Source organism: Stegostoma tigrinum, chromosome 14 (genome assembly GCF_030684315.1).
Source record: "Stegostoma tigrinum isolate sSteTig4 chromosome 14, sSteTig4.hap1, whole genome shotgun sequence".
Lineage (NCBI taxonomy): Eukaryota > Metazoa > Chordata > Chondrichthyes > Orectolobiformes > Stegostomatidae > Stegostoma > Stegostoma tigrinum.
In genome coordinates this window covers 42,969,829-42,987,958 of record NC_081367.1, presented here as the reverse complement: position 1 = coordinate 42,987,958, position 18,130 = coordinate 42,969,829, and the positions used below count along the sequence as shown (strand labels likewise).

The 18,130-nt window shown below is 41.3% G+C and overlaps 1 protein-coding gene across 2 annotated transcripts in view; it reads left to right on the top strand.

Annotated features, from left to right (window-relative positions):
* The window catches only part of dis3l2 (DIS3 like 3'-5' exoribonuclease 2), a 296,352-nt gene that overhangs the window by 178,263 nt on the left and 99,959 nt on the right, over window positions 1-18,130 (top strand). For both annotated transcript variants that reach the window (XM_059651106.1, XM_059651107.1), the window contains one exon: window positions 4,156-4,389. In XM_059651106.1, coding sequence (XP_059507089.1) covers window positions 4,156-4,389 — 234 coding nt within the window. The remainder of the gene's footprint in view (window positions 1-4,155; window positions 4,390-18,130) is intronic.

Below are 18,130 nucleotides of genomic sequence, written 5' to 3'. Positions count from 1 at the left end.
AAAATCTTGTGACTTTTGGAGAACAGATATTGCAGCACACTCTGCTGGTGAGGTCCTGCCGCTAGTGTTGCATTTATATTGACATATTCCTTTGTAAATGTGGATATAGGAATTCACAATGATAATACGAACAATGTAGCAACAGGTAAGGTTTTGACAGCAGGAATTATTTACAGTTTTGAGATTTTTTAATCATTTATGGATGTATGTATTCATCGAGGATGGGACCATGCTTTAATACAGTGATCTCACGGTGAATTATCTCATTGTGGCTGTACTTGGAATTTGGGTGGAGTGGGTTTTGTTTCACTCTGTTCTGTTTTCAAAAATTTCACACAAGCGTCAGGGCAATTCTAATATTATGAGGACTAAACTTTTTGAAAAGATTGGCTTTATTCCTTTCAATTTATACCTCTATATTTGTATCATTTATATTGGCTTACATTTACATTTTTCTTTGCTAATCTCATCACACTGAACTCTCTTTGTTTGCCTTAATACCGCTATTATTGTAGGCATGCTGAACTTGTGATATCAGTGATCTCCCCAAGAATGATTGCTGCTTGTATGTTCAGCTGTTGTATTTATTGTATCATAGCAAGTGTAGTCCCACTTACTGAACCTAAATGAACTGTTAAAGAAAATATTGGTACTGATGATCAAAGTATACTATATTCTATATTGGAATTTGAGAACAGATGGAATGTAATAACTTGATGCTGACTCAACTGAATCACTACGCATACAGTGTGTTTAATTTGTAGAAGCATCAACATAACATCTGAAGTACTGTGAACAGTTTTCATCCCCTTATCTAAGAACAAATATATTGAAATTGGAGGCAGTTCACGTGATTGATTCCGGGTATGGAGGCATTTTCTTACAAGGAGGTTGAGTAAATTGTGCTTATACTCATTATGAGTTTCGAAGAAAGAGACCAGACCTTATTGAAGCATATCAGGTTCTGAGAGGGCTCGACAGAGTTGATGTGGAAAGGTTGTTTCCCTTTGTGGGAGAGTCTGGGACCAGCGGGCATAATCTCAGCACAAGCGATCACAATTTAAAACTGCAATGACGATTTTTTTCTCTGAAGTTAGCGAATCTGTGCAATTTATTACCATAGTGGGTGTTGACACTAAGTTGTTAAGTATAGTCAAGACTGAGGTAGACATATTTCTGATCAGTCAGGGAAGCAAGGGTTATGGTGATATAGAAAGTAGAGTTAAGTATTATCAGATCAGCCATGATCTGATTGATTGGCAGAGCAAACTTGTGGTTCAAATGGCCTGCTTTGCTCCTACATCTTATGGTTTTGTTGTGTTATCGGTTAGCAATGTGTATATCAATTTCAGTTTGGAGCTTGCTCTAACGAGAAATCTTTTTTGAGCCACCAATTGGAGCATTGATACTGACTTTAAGACTCAAATCAAGGAAAATGTTGCAATATTGCCACTTACTAAAAGCCAGTATATAAAAATTAGTTTTTGGTCAATTTTAGATCCAGTGTATATTTGAAAAATGAACAGCAAAATAATAATCCCTGATAATCTTAAAGAAACAATAGATTGAGTCTCCTACTTCTTCTAGCACACTGCAGAACTGCTAGGAAGTAGTCTGAAGTGACACTTTTGATAACAAAGATCTGAAGGAACAACTATCCATCTCAGCTATACTAAATGAAGAAATGTGCAACCAACCATTCAGCCCCATGAGAACAATCTCAGTACAGTGCCAAGACGAGAAGGGTGATCACAGTACAGTGGTAGGACAGGTGTTGGTGGGGCAGGGGGATTGGTGGGGAGAAGACGTGGAGCGTTGATGGGTGTGGGGGGTGGGGCAAAGAGGTGGTGGTGGTGGGATGCGATCTCAGCACAGTGGTAGGATGGTGGGGAGGGGAACGGTGTGTGAGCAATCTCAGTACAGTGGCAGGACAAGGAGGGCAATCTCATATACTGGACCACAATTATTTATAACAAATGTGAATGCACTATAGCCAAATATGAGGATGGCACAAAAATAAGTGGGAAAGCAAGCGATGAGGCTGACACGGCGAGTCTGCAGAAGATTATAGACAGGTTAAATGAGTGCCCAAAAACTTGGCAGATGGAATATAACGTGTGGAATTGGGATGTTGTACACTTTGGCAGGAAAAAAAGCAGTGGAGCTGATTATTATTTAGGTGGAGAAAGACTGCAGCAAGCTACAGAACAGATGGAATTGGGGATCCTTGTCCATGAATCACAAAAGCTCGTGTCCAATTTCAGTGGAAAATAGAAGGCAAATGGAATGTTGGCCTTTATTTCAAAGGTAATGGAGTACAAAGATAGGGAGGTTTTTCTAAAACTATATAAAGGCACATGTCAGACCACATCCTTAATACTGTAGACAATGTTGGGTCCCTTACCTGAGGAAAGATTTGCCTGCATTGGAGGCAGACCAAAGAAGTTTCACTAGATTCGTAGGGAGTTATTGAGGCACTGACTTATGTGAAAGGTTGATTAGATTGACCCTGTACTCATTGAAATATAGAAGAGTGAAAGCTGACCTTATTCAAATATACAAAATTCTTAAGGAACTGGACAAGGTAGATGTGGAGAGGTTGTTTGGGGGTGGTCAAGGAGTAAAGGACGAAGTCGCAGACTAGGGGAATGCACATTAAGACAAAAATGAGGAGGAATTTCCTCAGAGTAGTGACTTTCTGGAATTCTTTACTGTAGAAGTCTGGCAAGGCCAGGTCATTAAATGTATTCAAAGCTGAGAGAGATTTTTTAAAATCGGTAAGGGTTATAGGGAAAAGGCAGGAAAGTGAAGCTGAGGATTATCAGATTAGCCCTGATATTACTGAATGGCAGTACAAACTCGATGGGCTGATTTGTCTGCTTTTGCTTCTAGGTTTTGAGGAACACATTACAATTCTACATCCCTTTAAGTCTACTTCAGTGTAGACACTGAATCCAGTATTTATTTTAACTGAGATAACAAAGTGTGGAGCTGGATGAACACAGCAGGCCAAAGTCTAAGGAGTTTGTTTAATACTTCATGTCTTTTTAAAATGGTACTTGATCTGTCAAGATACAGAAGCTGTAATCCAGGAAACTGGTAACCCTAAAACTGTTCTAAAAGTTCTATATATTTCACAACTTTACAATCTCAATTTTCAGTCCATGAATTTAGAAAGCTCAAACAGTATGCAGGAAGAATTAGAATTAGCTTTTTATTTTCACATATATTCACTCACATGGATACAGTGAAGAGTTTACAAGCTGCCACTTACGGCACCGTCTTGAGTATAAATGCACCTAGACATACAATACTAGTACAGAGTAGAGAAACAAAGAAAGCAAGCGAAGAAGTTGAACATTTCACTCCTTCTTACTAAAGCATAGGAAAAACAAAGAAACAGTTAATAGTTCAACATCACAGTCCTGGGCTCACATTCGTCACGAGGCTTGACTTCGCCCTTACAGCCCCCTCAGGCTGCTTGCTCCCGCTCTCGCAGCAGGTCCCCAACACTACCTGCTCCTGCTCTCGCCACCAGCCCCTGGAAACGCTGCCTGCACAATGCTCTGGGGCTACTTACCCATGTACTGCTTTGGAGCTGTTCCCTGTGTTGCCCTGGGGCTCACAGTCCACATGCTGCTGCAGGGCTCACTGCTGTGTGGACTTGCTGCCAGTGCCTGCTGGTATTCCCCTCTGGTGCTGAGGAGAGAGAAGAAAAAAAAAGAAAAAGTTAAAGGAGGAACAAGAAATAGTAGAGCTTCAACAGGAGCATTCTACTCTTCTGCCGTCTTGCCACAGAGATTGGATCATCATCAAAATATGCAAAAATATAGTGTATATTTTTATAGAAGCTATTTGTGCATATTACACATTTTATCATTACATCATGAATGTACCTTTACTAGACTAAATGAATACTCTGCCCTGTGAAAACAATCATGCAAAATAAAAGAATTTAAACAATTTTTTGTACTTTGCCTCAAAGCATCTGCTTTTTTTACTACAGTAATGATTTTGAAAGCTCATTGGTTAGGGTTTGATTATATTTTAATGTGTACATGCTACTCATCAGTTATTCAATTTCTGAGAAATTTAATGAGCCACTGAATAATGATAAATTTTCAAATTATGTGCCTCTGTAATTTTATTTTGCAGGTCCTCAGTCAGTGGTACGGTCGAACTATTATTCGTTCTTGTGTAAAACTGAGTTATAATCATGCACAAAGTATAATTGAGGATCCAGAAAAAATATTCACCCCTGATGAATTGCCACCTGTTTCACCTGAGCATTGTATTACGGACATAAAAACTGCTGTAATAAATCTTCATAACATGGCTAAACACCTTCGTAAGCAAAGGTTTGATGACGGTGCTTTACGATTGGACCAGGTAAGCATCATTTATTTATTAAAATACACAACATGTTACAATTTCAATTGAATCACTATAAAAACATTTATGCTAAACACGTTTTAAAAGATTGAAAGGAATATCTGGGCAAAAAAGAACAGATTTCAGATCTGTATTTAACAAGGCTTTGAAAGCGAAGCCTTAAAATGTTTGAGAATAACTGACCTTTGCATTTTTAAGCAAAATGCTATGAATGGTGGAAGTCCAAAATAAAAACAAAAAATAAACTGAGGAAAAGGTCATCCTAATGAAATATTAACTTTCTTTCCATAGATGCTGCCTGACCTGCTGGGTATTTCCAGCACTTTATTTTGAACATTATATTTTAGCTAAAGGAACGCCAAGTACTTTATACTGAATTTAAAAATATATTGATGACACATGATATGCTAACACTAAAGTTCAGTACTGTACAAAATAAACATTGCATTAATGTATTGCCTTACATGACCAGAATAAATCTGTGCTTTGTAGCCAGTCAGTTACTTGTGAAGTGCAGCCACTGTTTTTCTGAAGGAAACTACAGATTTGAACAAGTCAGGCTCACTGTTATTCTACCCCCATAATACTCAGCTAATTTAAAAAAAAGGAAATGTTGGAAGTGAACAGGTCAGATTCCACTTCTGTCTTCAGCAAATTAACAGCTTAGGTCAGTGACCTGTCATTAAAACCAAAAACTGTTGAAAATGTCTTGAGAAAGGACAGTAACAAGATAAGATAATCAGAAAGTCTCTGCTGGAATAAAATACAGGAGGGAGCGAATGTCAAAGGTGTAATCATTATTTTTGCCTTTCAATCTTTTGTTCCCTCAACCCATAACATCTTTACTGTTGTTCTTGGCCTTGCTCCCTCTTCTCTGTCTCTGCAGTTGCCCAAAACCTGTTAAATCTGTAACTTCTGTCAGAGCTGACATAAGGTATCACCGTGAAAATTGAACTTTATACCTCTGTTCACAAACGGTGCCTGACCTGTGAATATTTCCAATATTTTCTGTTTCTCTTTCAGATTTCTAGCTTCCATGGGCATTTTGCTATTTCTTAGCCTAGTTGGAGCAGGTAACTGTTGCTTGAGGTCATGGATTTCTTCTTGAGGAAGTATTCTCCTCACACTTTAGCTAATGCAACTTGTGTAATGACAGTTCAGATCAGGAACAAATGACTCCTGGGTGTAATTTATAAATCTTCCATTCCTTTTAGCATGGATGCTGTATGTCTTAGGAAGCACTGTGTTAAAAATAGGCAGATACAACCTGGGTTCAATTCCACCCTCGAGTGACTGTCTGTGTGGAGTTTGCACATTCTTCCAGTGTCTGCGTGGGTTTCCTCTCTCAGTCCAAAGATGTGCAGGCTAGGTGGCCGTGCTAAATTGCCCATAGTGTTCAGGGATGTGTAGATTAGGTGGGGTATAGGGGGGTTGGGATGCTCTCAAGGTCGGTGTGGTCTTGTTGGGCCAAAGGGCTTGTTTCCAAACTGTAGGGATTCTATGAACAATGAAAAGTATTGTAAATCAGTATTGCATTTAGTTGTTATTAAGGCAGGCTGTGTAATTTTTGTTAAAATAGCAAAATAGGAAGCTGGAAATAAATGTATTTATTTTAATTCCTATATCCTCTAGTCTGTATTACAAAGTAATACTCATAACATATAAATTTTAGATCTTTAGGCATCAAAAGTCATTTTTTTTTCCTATGCACTCGTTTCATAAAGCTCAGCATAAAATTAACTCGAAGCTCTCGAAGCAATTTGACAAAAGAGCATTTTTGGGAAGTTCTCTGAAACCCTGTTACTTTTGGGACAAAGATTTTGGAAAGGTGCAGAAGTACCAGGGTTGTTGTCATGGGTGACTTCAACTTCCCCAGTATTGACTGGAACCTCCTAAGCACGAATAGCTTGGATGGAGCAGATTGTTAGGCGTGTCCAGGAAGGATTTATGACTCAAATATATAGATAGGCCAACTAGAGGGGAGGCCATATTGGATTTGGTGCTTGGCAATGAACCAGGCCAGGTGTCAGATCTCTCAGTGGGAGAGCATTTCGGTGATAATGATCACACCTCCCTTACCTTTACTGTAATCATGGAGAGGGACAGGAGCAGATGGTATGGGAAAGTATTTAATTGGGGGAAGGGGGAATTACAATGCTATTAGGTAGGAACTGCAGAGCATAAATTGAGAACAGATGTTCTGAGGGAAATGTGGAGTTTGTTTAGGGAGCACTTGCTAGGAGAACTGGATAGGGTTGTCCTATTGAGGCAACAAAGGGATGGTAAGGTGAAGGAGCCTTGGATGACAAGACATGTGGGACATCTGGTCAAGAGAAAGAAGGAAACTTACTTAAGGTTAAGGAAGCAAGGATCGGATAGGGCTCTAGAGGGTTACAAGGCAGCCAGGAAGGAACTGAAGAATGACTTAGGAGAGCTTGGTGGGGGCATGAAAAAGCCTTGATGGGTGGGATTAAGGAAAACTCCAAGGTGTTCTGTACTTATGTGAGGAACAAGAGGATTGCCAGAGTGAGAATATGGCCAGAGATAGTGGAGGCAACTTGTGCCTGAAGTCGGAGGAGGTAGGGGAGATCCTTAATGAATACTTTGCTTCAGTATTTACCAGTAAGAGGGACCTTGACGTTTGTGAGGACAGCATAAAACAGGCTGATATTGTCTAACAGATTGATGTTAGGAAGGAGGATGTGCTAAAAATTTCGAAAAACATGATACACGGCCAAGACGAGGTATACCCGAGATTACTACCGGAAGCGAGGGAAGAGATTCTTGCGCCTTTGGTGATGATCTTTGTGTCCTCACTGTCCACTGGAATAGTACCAGATGACTGGAGGGTGGCAAATTTTATTCCCTTCTTCAAGAAAGGGAATAAGGCTAATACTGGGAATTACAGATCAGTCAGTCTTACTTATGTGGTGTGCAAATTATTAGAGAGGATCCTGAGACACAGTGTTTATGATTATTTAGAAAAGCATACTATGATTAGAAATAGTCAGCATGGCTTTTTGAGGGGAAAGTCATGCCTCACAAGCCTTATTGAATACTTTGAAAATGTGACAAAACACATTGACGAAGGTAGAGCAGTGGATGGTGTATATGGATTTTAGCAAGGCATTTGATAAGGTTCCCCATGGTAGGCTTATTCAGAAAGTAAGGATGCCTGGGATTCAGGGCAGTTTGGCTGTCTGGATAGAGAATTGACTGTCCAGTAGAAGACAGAGGGTGGTAGTAGATGGAAAGTATTCAGCCTGGAGCTCTGACCAGTGGTGTTCCACAGGGATCTGGTCTGGGACCTCCACTGTTTGTGATCTTTAGAAATGACTTAGATGAGGAAGTGGAAGGGTGGGTTTGTAAGCTTGCCGATGAAGCAAAGGTTGGTGGAGTTGTGGATAGTGTGGAGGGTTATTGTAAGTTCCAATGAGAAATTAACAGGATGCACAGCTGGGCAAAGAAGTAGCAGATGGAATTCAACCAGGAAAAGTGTGAAGTGATTCATTTTGGAGGGTTGAATTTGAATGCAGAATACAGGGTTAATGGCAGGATTCTTGCCTGTGTGGAGGAACAGAGGGATCTTGGGGTCCACGTCCATAGCTCCCTGAAAGTTACCACCCAAGTTGATAGGGTTGTTAAGAAGGCATATGGTGTGTTGGCTTTGATTGGCAGGGGCATTGAGTTTAAGAGCTGCAAGGGATGCTGCAGTTCTATAAAACCCTGGGTAGACCACACTTGGAATATTGAGAGATAGTAGGAACTGCCGATTCTGGAGCATCTGTGATAACAAGGTGTAGAGCTGGATGAACACAGCAGGCCAAGCAGCAACAGAGGAACAGGAAAGCTGATGTTTTGGGTCTGGACTCTTCGAAATTTTGGAATATTATGTTCAGTTCTGGTCGCCTCATTATAGGAAGGATGTAGAAGTTTTAGAGAGGATGCAGAGGAGATTTACCAGGATGCTGCCAGGACTGGAGGGCAGGTCTTAGGAGGAAAGGTTAAGGGAGCTCGGGCTTTTCTCATTGGAGCAAAGAGGGATGAGAGGTGACTTGATAGAGGTGTACAAAGGTGATGAGTGGATAGTCAGAGACTTTTTCCCGGGGCGGAAATGACTGTTATGAGGGAGCATAATTTTAAGGTGTTTGGAGAAATGTCAGAGGTAGGTCTTTCACACAGAGTGCACTGCCAGTGGTAATAGCAGAGTCAGAAACATTAGGATGTTCAGGCGATTCTGGGGTAGGCACATGGATGATAGTAAAATGAAGGGTATGCAGGTTTAGTTTGATTTTAGAGTAGGATAACAGGTCAGCACAACATCTTGGGCTGAAGGCCCTGTATTGTTTTATGTGCTATATTTGTTTCTGTCAATGAATTTTAAACAAAGTGCCTATCTAATAATAGTTTTACCTTTTAAATATAAAAATATTGAATATGTAATAATTGATATTAAAAAATTTAAATACTAAAGCAAAATGTGATGGAAACACTTAGAAATATTTAAATTATCAGACAATTCAAATTAAATGGCTTTGGATAGAAGCAAACTTCATTACTTGGATGCTCTATAGAAATATATAGGGAAATATGCATTTGACTCCTTTCGCTTAATACCTATGTATTGATTTGAAACTGATTTATTGCAGTTCTACTGATTGTTTACTGCCCATTTTGCCAACTGTATTGTTCAGTGGAATTTATAAATCTTCACAGATTTGTGGTAAGAGCTTGCATATTTGCAGACAATACCAATGACTCAAATATTTTACCTAGAGCCACTTTAATAATGCCTGAACTTGAAATAATTATATTTGTGCAGGATTCAGTTCATAATCATAATTGTTATTAAGTCGTATTGTCTGGTGATTCTTTAGTACTCTATATTGGCATACATTGTTTTACAAATGTACATTGAAGTACATATTTAAAAGAATCTCAGTTTTTAATCTGATATCTTGAAAATCAGATTACAGATAATTAAATATTTTACAATCTGTTTGTGGGACTGGGTGACACTAGCTGGGCAAGCATTTATCCTCAATCCCTGAATTACCAGAGTGTAGTTCTGAGTCAACCATATTTTGGTGCCTGAAATCACATACAGGGAAGACCAGGTAAGGATGAATGATTTCCTTGCATTAATGAAGTAGATGGGTTTTTACAAGAATCTGACATCTCAGAAGGTATAAAGGAGAGGAATGGATGAAGTGAGGACCCTTGACAGGCACTCAGTCACCAAGAGGAGCAGATCTTCACAGGGAAGGTGGCCCAGTGATGGACCAGAGTGAAATTTGGAATATAAGTAACAGTAAGATTTTTCTACCAGTAGGAAGGTGTGGAAGGACAGTAATGTTACAGGATTCATTAGTGAGAAGAGGAGACAGACAATTTTGCGACCATAGTCATGACTCCAGAATGTGGCAACTCAAGTGCCAGGGTTAAGGATGTCATGGAACTGCAAGGCATAATGAAAGGTGAGGCTGAATGGTTTAAGTCGTGGTCCATATAAAGACCACTGATATGGAAAGAAAATTATGCCCCACAAGCGAACTTCAAAGGAGGTAAGTAGTAAATTGAAAAGCAGGACTTAAAAAAAATCATAAAGTTGATTATTCTTTATGCTGTACAGGAATAGAAGGGTAGCGTGGTTGGATGTATGATGCAGGAGGAAGGGCTTTAGATTCCTGAGACATTGTGACTGTTTCTGGGGAGAAGGGACCTGTACAAGTTAGATGGGATATCTGAAGAGGAACAAGAGTGGGAAAGGTTTGCTAATGCTGTTTAGGGTGGCTTTAGACTCGTTATTAGGCATATGGGATCCTGTCACTTCATTCAAAGGGAGAGAAGCTGAGGTGGAATTCAAGTTAAACTGTGAGTAAGTCAGTCTGAAAGGCAGAGGAAACATAAGCTGGATACATGGAATTAGCAAGGGTTTTAAAATACGTTTTAATAGTAGGGAGCCTAAGTAGTAAATAGACGAACTAAGGGCACTGTTGGGCATATGGAAATGTGATATTATAGCTGTGTCTGTGACTTAGCTGAAAGATGGGCAGGATTGGCAGATCTACATTCCTGGTTTTAGGGTATTCAGACAACATAGAGAAGAGAATAGACAAAAATAGGAGCTTTCACAGTATTGATCAAGGAATCGATTGTAACAGTGAGGTGGGTGATATCTTGAAAGGATCATCAACAGAGGCCATATGGATAGAAACAAAATGGACAAAAGAGGCAAACATGCTGTTGGTTGGGGCCACTAGGCTCCCAACCAAGGAGAGATTGAGGATCAAATATTTAATCAACTTTCAGTAAAGTATAAAAATGAAAAGGCATTAATACTTAGGGATTTTAGCTTCCCACATATGAACTGTGATGGTTTGTGCACAGTGTAGGGAAAGAGGAACAATATTCTTAAATTATACCCTGGAGAACTTTTTTTAGCCAGTACATATAAAGTCCAACAAGGGAGGAGGCAATTCTGAACCTAATATTCAGAAATGAGCCCAGGCAGGAGGAAAGCGTATCAGAAAGGTTTTGGAAATAGTGACCATAACTCAGATTTAGGAAATTTATTGAAAAGGATAAGAATGGGCCAGGAATAAAAGCTCTAAACTTAGAAAGGCCTAACTTTACTAAGATTTGATGTGACCTGGATGAACAGGGAGTATGATTTGCAGATGAGTCTGTGTCAGGCCACTGGGAGGTATTCAAGGGTGAAATAGTTAATGCAGGGAATAATCTGTTCCCATAAAGACAAAGGCTGAAAATAGAGGGGATAACCTTGAATATCAAGCGAGAGAGGTTAGGATTAATTAAAGAGGCGTACACTAGATAGACAGTTCAATATTGCATTCTCTAGAGGCATATAATAAGTACATGGTGGTAAGAAGGCAATTAGGAAAATATTATTGTGTAAAATAAATGAAAATCCACAGTCCTTTTTTGATATATAAAGAGCAAGAACATACCTAGAGGAAAAAGTAGAGCTCATTTGGAACCAGAGAGGTAATCAGTGTGTGGACCCAGCAGACAAGGGTACAGTCTCCAATAAATACTTTATGTTGGTCTTTACAATGGAACAAGATGACATGTGTAGATATATGGAGGACTGTGAACTATTAAAAGAAATTAAAATAGAGAGAGGAGGTACTAGAAGGTTTAGTAGTCTTAAGAGCGGACAGATCTGCAGGCCAGGATGAAATGTATCCCAAGATGTTGAGGGAAGGCAATGAAGGAGGCATGAGGGCACTAGCGGTCATTTTCAAATTCTCTCTGGCTATAGGTGAGGTGCCAGAGAATTGGAGGATAGCTAATGTTGTCCTGTTACATACAAAACAAGGGAGGAAGGATAGATCAGGAAATTGTCAGCTGATGATGAAGAAGTTATTAGAAAGAATTCTAAGAGACAGAATATATTTGTACTTGAGATGCTTTGCACTTGGATTAATCAGCAATAGCATGAATTTGGTAAAAGTCAGTCATATTTGACAAATTGATTGAATATTTTGAGGAGGTAATGGAGAGTGTTGTAAGGGTAATGCATTTCATGGACTTTAGTAAAAGTTTTTGCAAGGTCCCTTGTTAGTAGAATGGTGAAGAAAGTAAGAGCCCATGGAATTCAAGGCAACGTGGCACATTGGATCCAAAATTAGCTGAGGGGCAGAATGCAGAGAGTGTGATGTTGGAAGAATATTTCACTGTTTCTGTTGATGTTCCACAGAGGCTTTGAGGTTTGTGGGAGAGAATAATCATTTGGATTCATAATAAGGGGTACAATCAAGAAGTGTGTGGATAATACCAAAATTGGTTGGGGTGGTGAAATAACTGCATTGACGCCAGTATCCATTCACCAAGCCACCCTTTTTTCATTTGTGCACAGTACACTGTCTGTGTCCAGCCAGCTCAGTCAGTCTCCTGGTTCTACTCTTTATTAACCTGTACGAAAATACAAAACACATCAAGATTACAGTTAACAAAACAAACAACAATTTACAGGGAAATGGGGACAGTGAAACAGACCCCAATTCACACTGAGCAATCAGTTAACAAATCAACCATTTACAAGGCAATGGGGATGGTAACTGAAACCCAAATCCCACTGTAAGCTGCCTTAAAAGCCTTTAGACAGAAGTACATACGAGATAAATCCATACAAAAAAAAACAATACATGCAACACTGACACTTGTGGAAAGCCAGCAGTTGGCCCACCCTTAGTCATCTTGCACCCATCTCTAGGACAGCCTGCCTTCACACGCCGCACACCCCCCCAGCACATGTACACGTTCTGGTTCTCGGTCCGCCCCTACACACCTTCTAGCTTCTAGCCTGCCCCACTCGCCTTCTGGCTACCTCTAGGACAACCTAGGCAGCGTCCAGCTCTTGGAAGGCCTGCTAGACCCAGGAACACACAAAACACAGTACATACGAAATAATCTTACACGAAGGGCCGAACTCACTCTTGAAGGCCAAGTCCACACCCGAAGACAGCAAACACACACCTCGCAATTTACATATAAATACTCAGTCCATCCTGGAGGTCTGGTCCACTTGCAGAAACACAGCAGGCTCCCAGAAGCCAGGCCTGCACTTGCGTATATCGCCCACCTATGGAGGGCCTTTCCACCAGAGGCCTAGCCCACTCACAAAGGCACAGCTGATTCACAGAGGCTCAGTCCAGAAACACAAAAGGTGAAAATGCATGCAGACATAAAGTGCAAACACTTAGTGTGGTTCAAGGAGCGAGCTTTGCCTCCAAGTCATCATTACTTCACTTCCAAAAACAGCAAAACACTGGTTATAACCAGTCTGTTGAAAAAAGCAGTTCCCCACTGAGAATTAAAATCCAGCAGTAACACTGGCTGTGACCCAGCCAGCCTGGAAATCAATTCTCAAAAAAGTGAAAAAGGATCCACAGGACACTGGCTGTGGCCAGCCAGCTCAGAGTCAGTCTGCTGGGCAGAGGAGATTCTGATCTCCTGGTTGTATTTTTTTTAGCAGTTCTAATCTCCTGGTTATATTGGTCAGCCAGGGCTTTCCTGATTGATTTGGGGTTGTTAGCCGGAGCCAAGGACCTTGTAGTCAATGGGGACCACCTGGTTCCCATTACTATATCCTCCCCCAGCAAAACCTGGAGTTGTAGGCCTGGTCTTTCACTTGTAGCTTTGCCTGCGATGTTTTTGCCCCAAGTCCAGTTCCTCAGATTCTGATGCTAACACAGGTTGTATGTACTGGATGTAACCCATCTCTTGAGTGTGGAGTGTCTGGGGAGAGATTTCTCCATCTTCCAGCGGTAACTATATCAAGGCTGCATCCATCTCGGACTTGGAGGTTTCCTCAATGCTACATGGAGGGAGAAGTACCAATGGTTTCTGACAGGCCTTCTGGCTATTCTGAGGGGCCAGATATATTTTGCTTCTGCCCCATTTGAGAGGTAATGACTTTCAGGTGATCCACGTGTTTGTTCAGGAGTGTATCACCTACCCAAACCTCGCATCAACCTTGTGGTTCTGGCACCAAACCTTGTCCCCAGAATTAAATTGTCTCCCTTGCTTTAGAGGTGGTATGTGGCTGGCATTGGTGTTTATGCTGCTGTTTCACGCACCCCTACCCCTCAACTGGGGCAGAAGCAAAATATATCTGGCCCCTTAGAATAGCCAGAAGGCCTGTCCCAGGTCTGGGATTTTCAGTTTTAACCTTGTGTGTAGTGTTCCCCCCATAAATCAAACAGAAACCAGGACAGTTCGATATCAATTGGCGCTGTAGGCTGCTTCTTTAAGCCTGTCTTCAATATTTCTGCTGGACAATTGGATGGTGGATGGTATGGAGCTGTCATTGTGTGTCAAATGTCATTCGACTTCAGGAAATATTCAAATTCCCATCTGATAAACGATAGCCCATTGTCCATGGCCAGTACTTCCGGGAGTCTCTATATCACGAACGATGCTCACAGCTTTTCAGTTAGGGTTTGCTAAGTGAACTTTGCACGTCTAACCACTTTGAATGGGTCAACAAAATGACCAGAAACAATGGGCCCTTGAAAGGACCACAGTCAACATGCAACTGAGCAGGTTTACCTGGCCATTCACACGTATGTGGGGGTGTTGCTGGTGGCACCTTGTCCTTGTTGGCACTCTACGTTCTGCCCACCAATGCAGCTATGTCAACATCCAACCCCAGCCACCAGACATCGCTTCGTGCTATCATCTTCATCTTATGATAGATGTTCCTGGATGACCCTGGTGGGGTCATCTGGCAGTGACCTTGACTTGGGACAATCGCCCTTACTCCCCACGGTAATATGCCATCTTCTACAGTGATCTGCTCTTGCTGGGTCCAGAAAAGTTTCACTCCAGGTAGCAATGGCCCTTTTGTTTCCCTCATTACCACCAGCTCTTAGTTTCACTTGGACAGAATTTTTTGTGTCCACACTGGATATTGTCAGCAGTGATTGGAAATGTTTCTCGGAAGTTTAAAACCAAAACGAAATCTTCCAGGGAGGCACTAACAATGGAGTATCTGCCACTGGGAGGCTGCTCAAGGCATCTGCATTAGCCATTTGCCTTCTTGGACAGTGTTGTAACTTGTACATATTGAGAACAATGGGCCCAAAGCCGAGTTTTATCAGAATCTGTGGATGATATCGCCATGTCTTCCTTCAGTAGCCCTAGCAGGGGTTTGTGATCTGTTACTGTGACAAATTCCTGTCAGTCAGTGTAGGTCCGATGGAATTTGCTGACACCAAAGATGACTGCCAAAGCTTCCTTCTCTATCTGGGCATATTTGCATTTGGCATTAGCCACAGCCCAGGAAGCATACACTATTGGGCATTCTCACCATTGGGCCGCCAGTAAGTCAATGCTACATGCTGTTCGGGGACGCATGGGATGTCAGCACTATCTATTGCTTCAGATCATAGTGGACCAACTCATTAGATGATAGCTGCTTTTTCACTTCCCTGAAGGCTACTTCTTGGCTACATGACCTTGTCCAAGACTGCCCCCTTTTTCCAAAATGGTTAGGTTACGCATGAATTTTCCATAATATTTCACTAACCTAAGGAAAGACCTAAGCTGTGGTACAGACATAGGAACTGGGGCTCCTTTGACCACCTCAGTTTATCCTCCAATAGGTGTGACCCACTTTTGTCAACTCCATAACCCAAGTAACCCACTTGGGGTACCTGGAACACATAAGAACATAAGAATCAAGAGCAGGAACAGGAGCAGGAGCAGGTCATCTAGCCCTTCAAGCCTGCTTTGCCATTCGGTAAGATCATGGCTGATCCTCTCGTGGCCTCAGCTCCACCTACCCACCCTCCTCACCACAATCCTTAATTCATTTACTTTCAAAAAACTTAATCTATCTTAGCTTTAAAAACATTCAATGAGGAAGCCTCAACTAGTGCGCTGCATATAGAATTTCACAGATTTACAACCCTTTGGGTGAAGACATTTTTCCTAAATTCAGTCCTAAATCTGCTCCCCCAAATTTTGAGGCTAGGACCTCTTGTTCTAATTCCACCTGCCCTGCTTCTATCTTACCTGTTCCTTTTGTAATTTTATATTTTCTAAGATCTCCCCCCCGCCATTCTACTAAATTCCAATGACTATAATCCTTGTCTACTCAGTGCCACCTCATAAGCCAACCCTTCCAACTCTGAAATCAACCTAGTGAATTTCCTCTGTACCCCGTCCAGTGCCAGTACATCCTTTCTCAAGTAAGTAGGCCAAAACTGTATGCAGTGCGCCAAGTGTGGCCTCACCACCACCCTATACAGCTGTAACATAATCTCCCTGCTTTTAAATTCAATCCCTCCAGCAGTGAAGGACAACATTCCATCTGTGGTCTTAATTACCTCTTGCAGCTGCAAACTAACCTCATGCAATTCATGGACAAGGACACCCAGGTCCCTCTGCACAACAGTATGCTGCAGTTTTTTTTTAAAACCATTCAAATAATGACTGTTTTTACTGCTATTCATACCAAAATGGATGACTTCAAATTTATGAACATTGTGCTGCATCTGCCAGACCTCTGCCCACTCACTTGAACTATCTATATTCCTCTGCAAACTTTCAGAGTGCTCTGCACACTTTGCTCTATTGGTAATCTTAGTGTCAGCTGCTAAGTTTGACATACTACATGTGGTCCAACTCCAAATCAGCTATGTAAATTGTAAACAATTGCAGCCCCAACACTGACCCCTGAGGTACACTCCGAGTCACTGATCACCAACCAGAAAAGCACTCAATTACCCCCACTCTTTGCTTCCTCCATGCTGATACATTGCCTGTAACACTGTTTATTTTATGCAGCAGCCTTTTGTGCAGCACCTTGTTGAATGCCTTTTAGAAATCTAGATACATGACATCTACTGGGTTCTCATTGTCCACTGCACTCAATGTTTTTGTAGAATTCCAGTAAATTAGTTAAATGTGATCTGACCTTCATGCATCCAAGCTGTGTCTGCCCACTGGGACAGTTTTTAATCTCAGTGGTGTCTTGCTATTTTAAACTTGATGATACATTCAAGCATTTACCCCACTACGGAGGTTAAGGTTACCAGCCTGTGATTCCCCATCTTTTGTGTACCTCCTTCTTTAAACAGTGTCATCACATTAGCTGTTTTCCAATCACTGGAACTGCCCCATAGTCCAGCAAATTTCGGAAATTACCACAAGCGCATTTGTTATTTCTCCCAACATCTCTTTTAGTACCCTCAGATGCATTTGGTCAGGTCCAGGAGACTTGACTACCTTTTGGTAGGTCGACTACCCCTTTCATGATCTTTTCTGGGTCCTCACCTACCTTGGTCTCCTTTTCATCAGCTACTGGCAAGTTATTAGTGTCCTCCACTGTGGAGACTGACACAAAATACCTCTTCAGTTCCTTGCCTATTCCCTCTTTTCCCATTCTTAAATTCCCCTTCTCATCCTCTAAAGGATGAATGTTTACTGTAGCCACTCTTTCATTTGATATGTTTGTAGAAATATTTGCTGTATTTCTTCTATATTCTGAGCTAGTTTACTCATGAAATCACCTTACTTTTATTTATAGCTTTTCTTTATGTTTTTTTCCTTCTAAAGTGCATGCCTGCTTGGGAGAAGTATTTAAGCACTACGTCCAAGTGCTCTCCATTGGACTGCCTTGTTATTAGGAAGTCATCTAGATATATGGCAGCCTGGGTAGGCCTTGTAAAAATGTACTCCATGGTCCACTGGAAACGGGCACAGGCTGATGATACTCCAAATGGCAGTCTTCCATGTTGGTGTAAACCCTATCGGTATTCATTGTAGTGTACTTCTGGGACTGCTCATCTAGTTGCATTTGCAGGTAGGCATGGCTCATGTCCAGCTTCATAAAGGACAGCTCCCTAACCAAATTTGCATAAAAGTCCTCTATGCGAGGGAGTGGGTATTTAGCCAGCTGTAAGAAGCAGTTTACTGTTTGCTTAAAATCCCCACAAAGAGGAACCGAGCCGTCAGGCTTCACATTCAGTCCGACTGGTGCTGCCCATTCTGCAAATTCCACTGGTTTGATGATTCTTTCACTGTCCAGCCTCCTGATTTCCGTCTCTACTTTTGCTGACAAGGCGAATGGCACTGGGCGGGCCTTGCAAAATTTTGGAATTGCTTCCTGGTCAATGTGTAATGTGGCTTTGGCCCCTTTGATAGTCCTGAGCCCTTCCTGAAAAAACACCTGGATATTTAACTAGACTGCACTGAGCCAGCCATT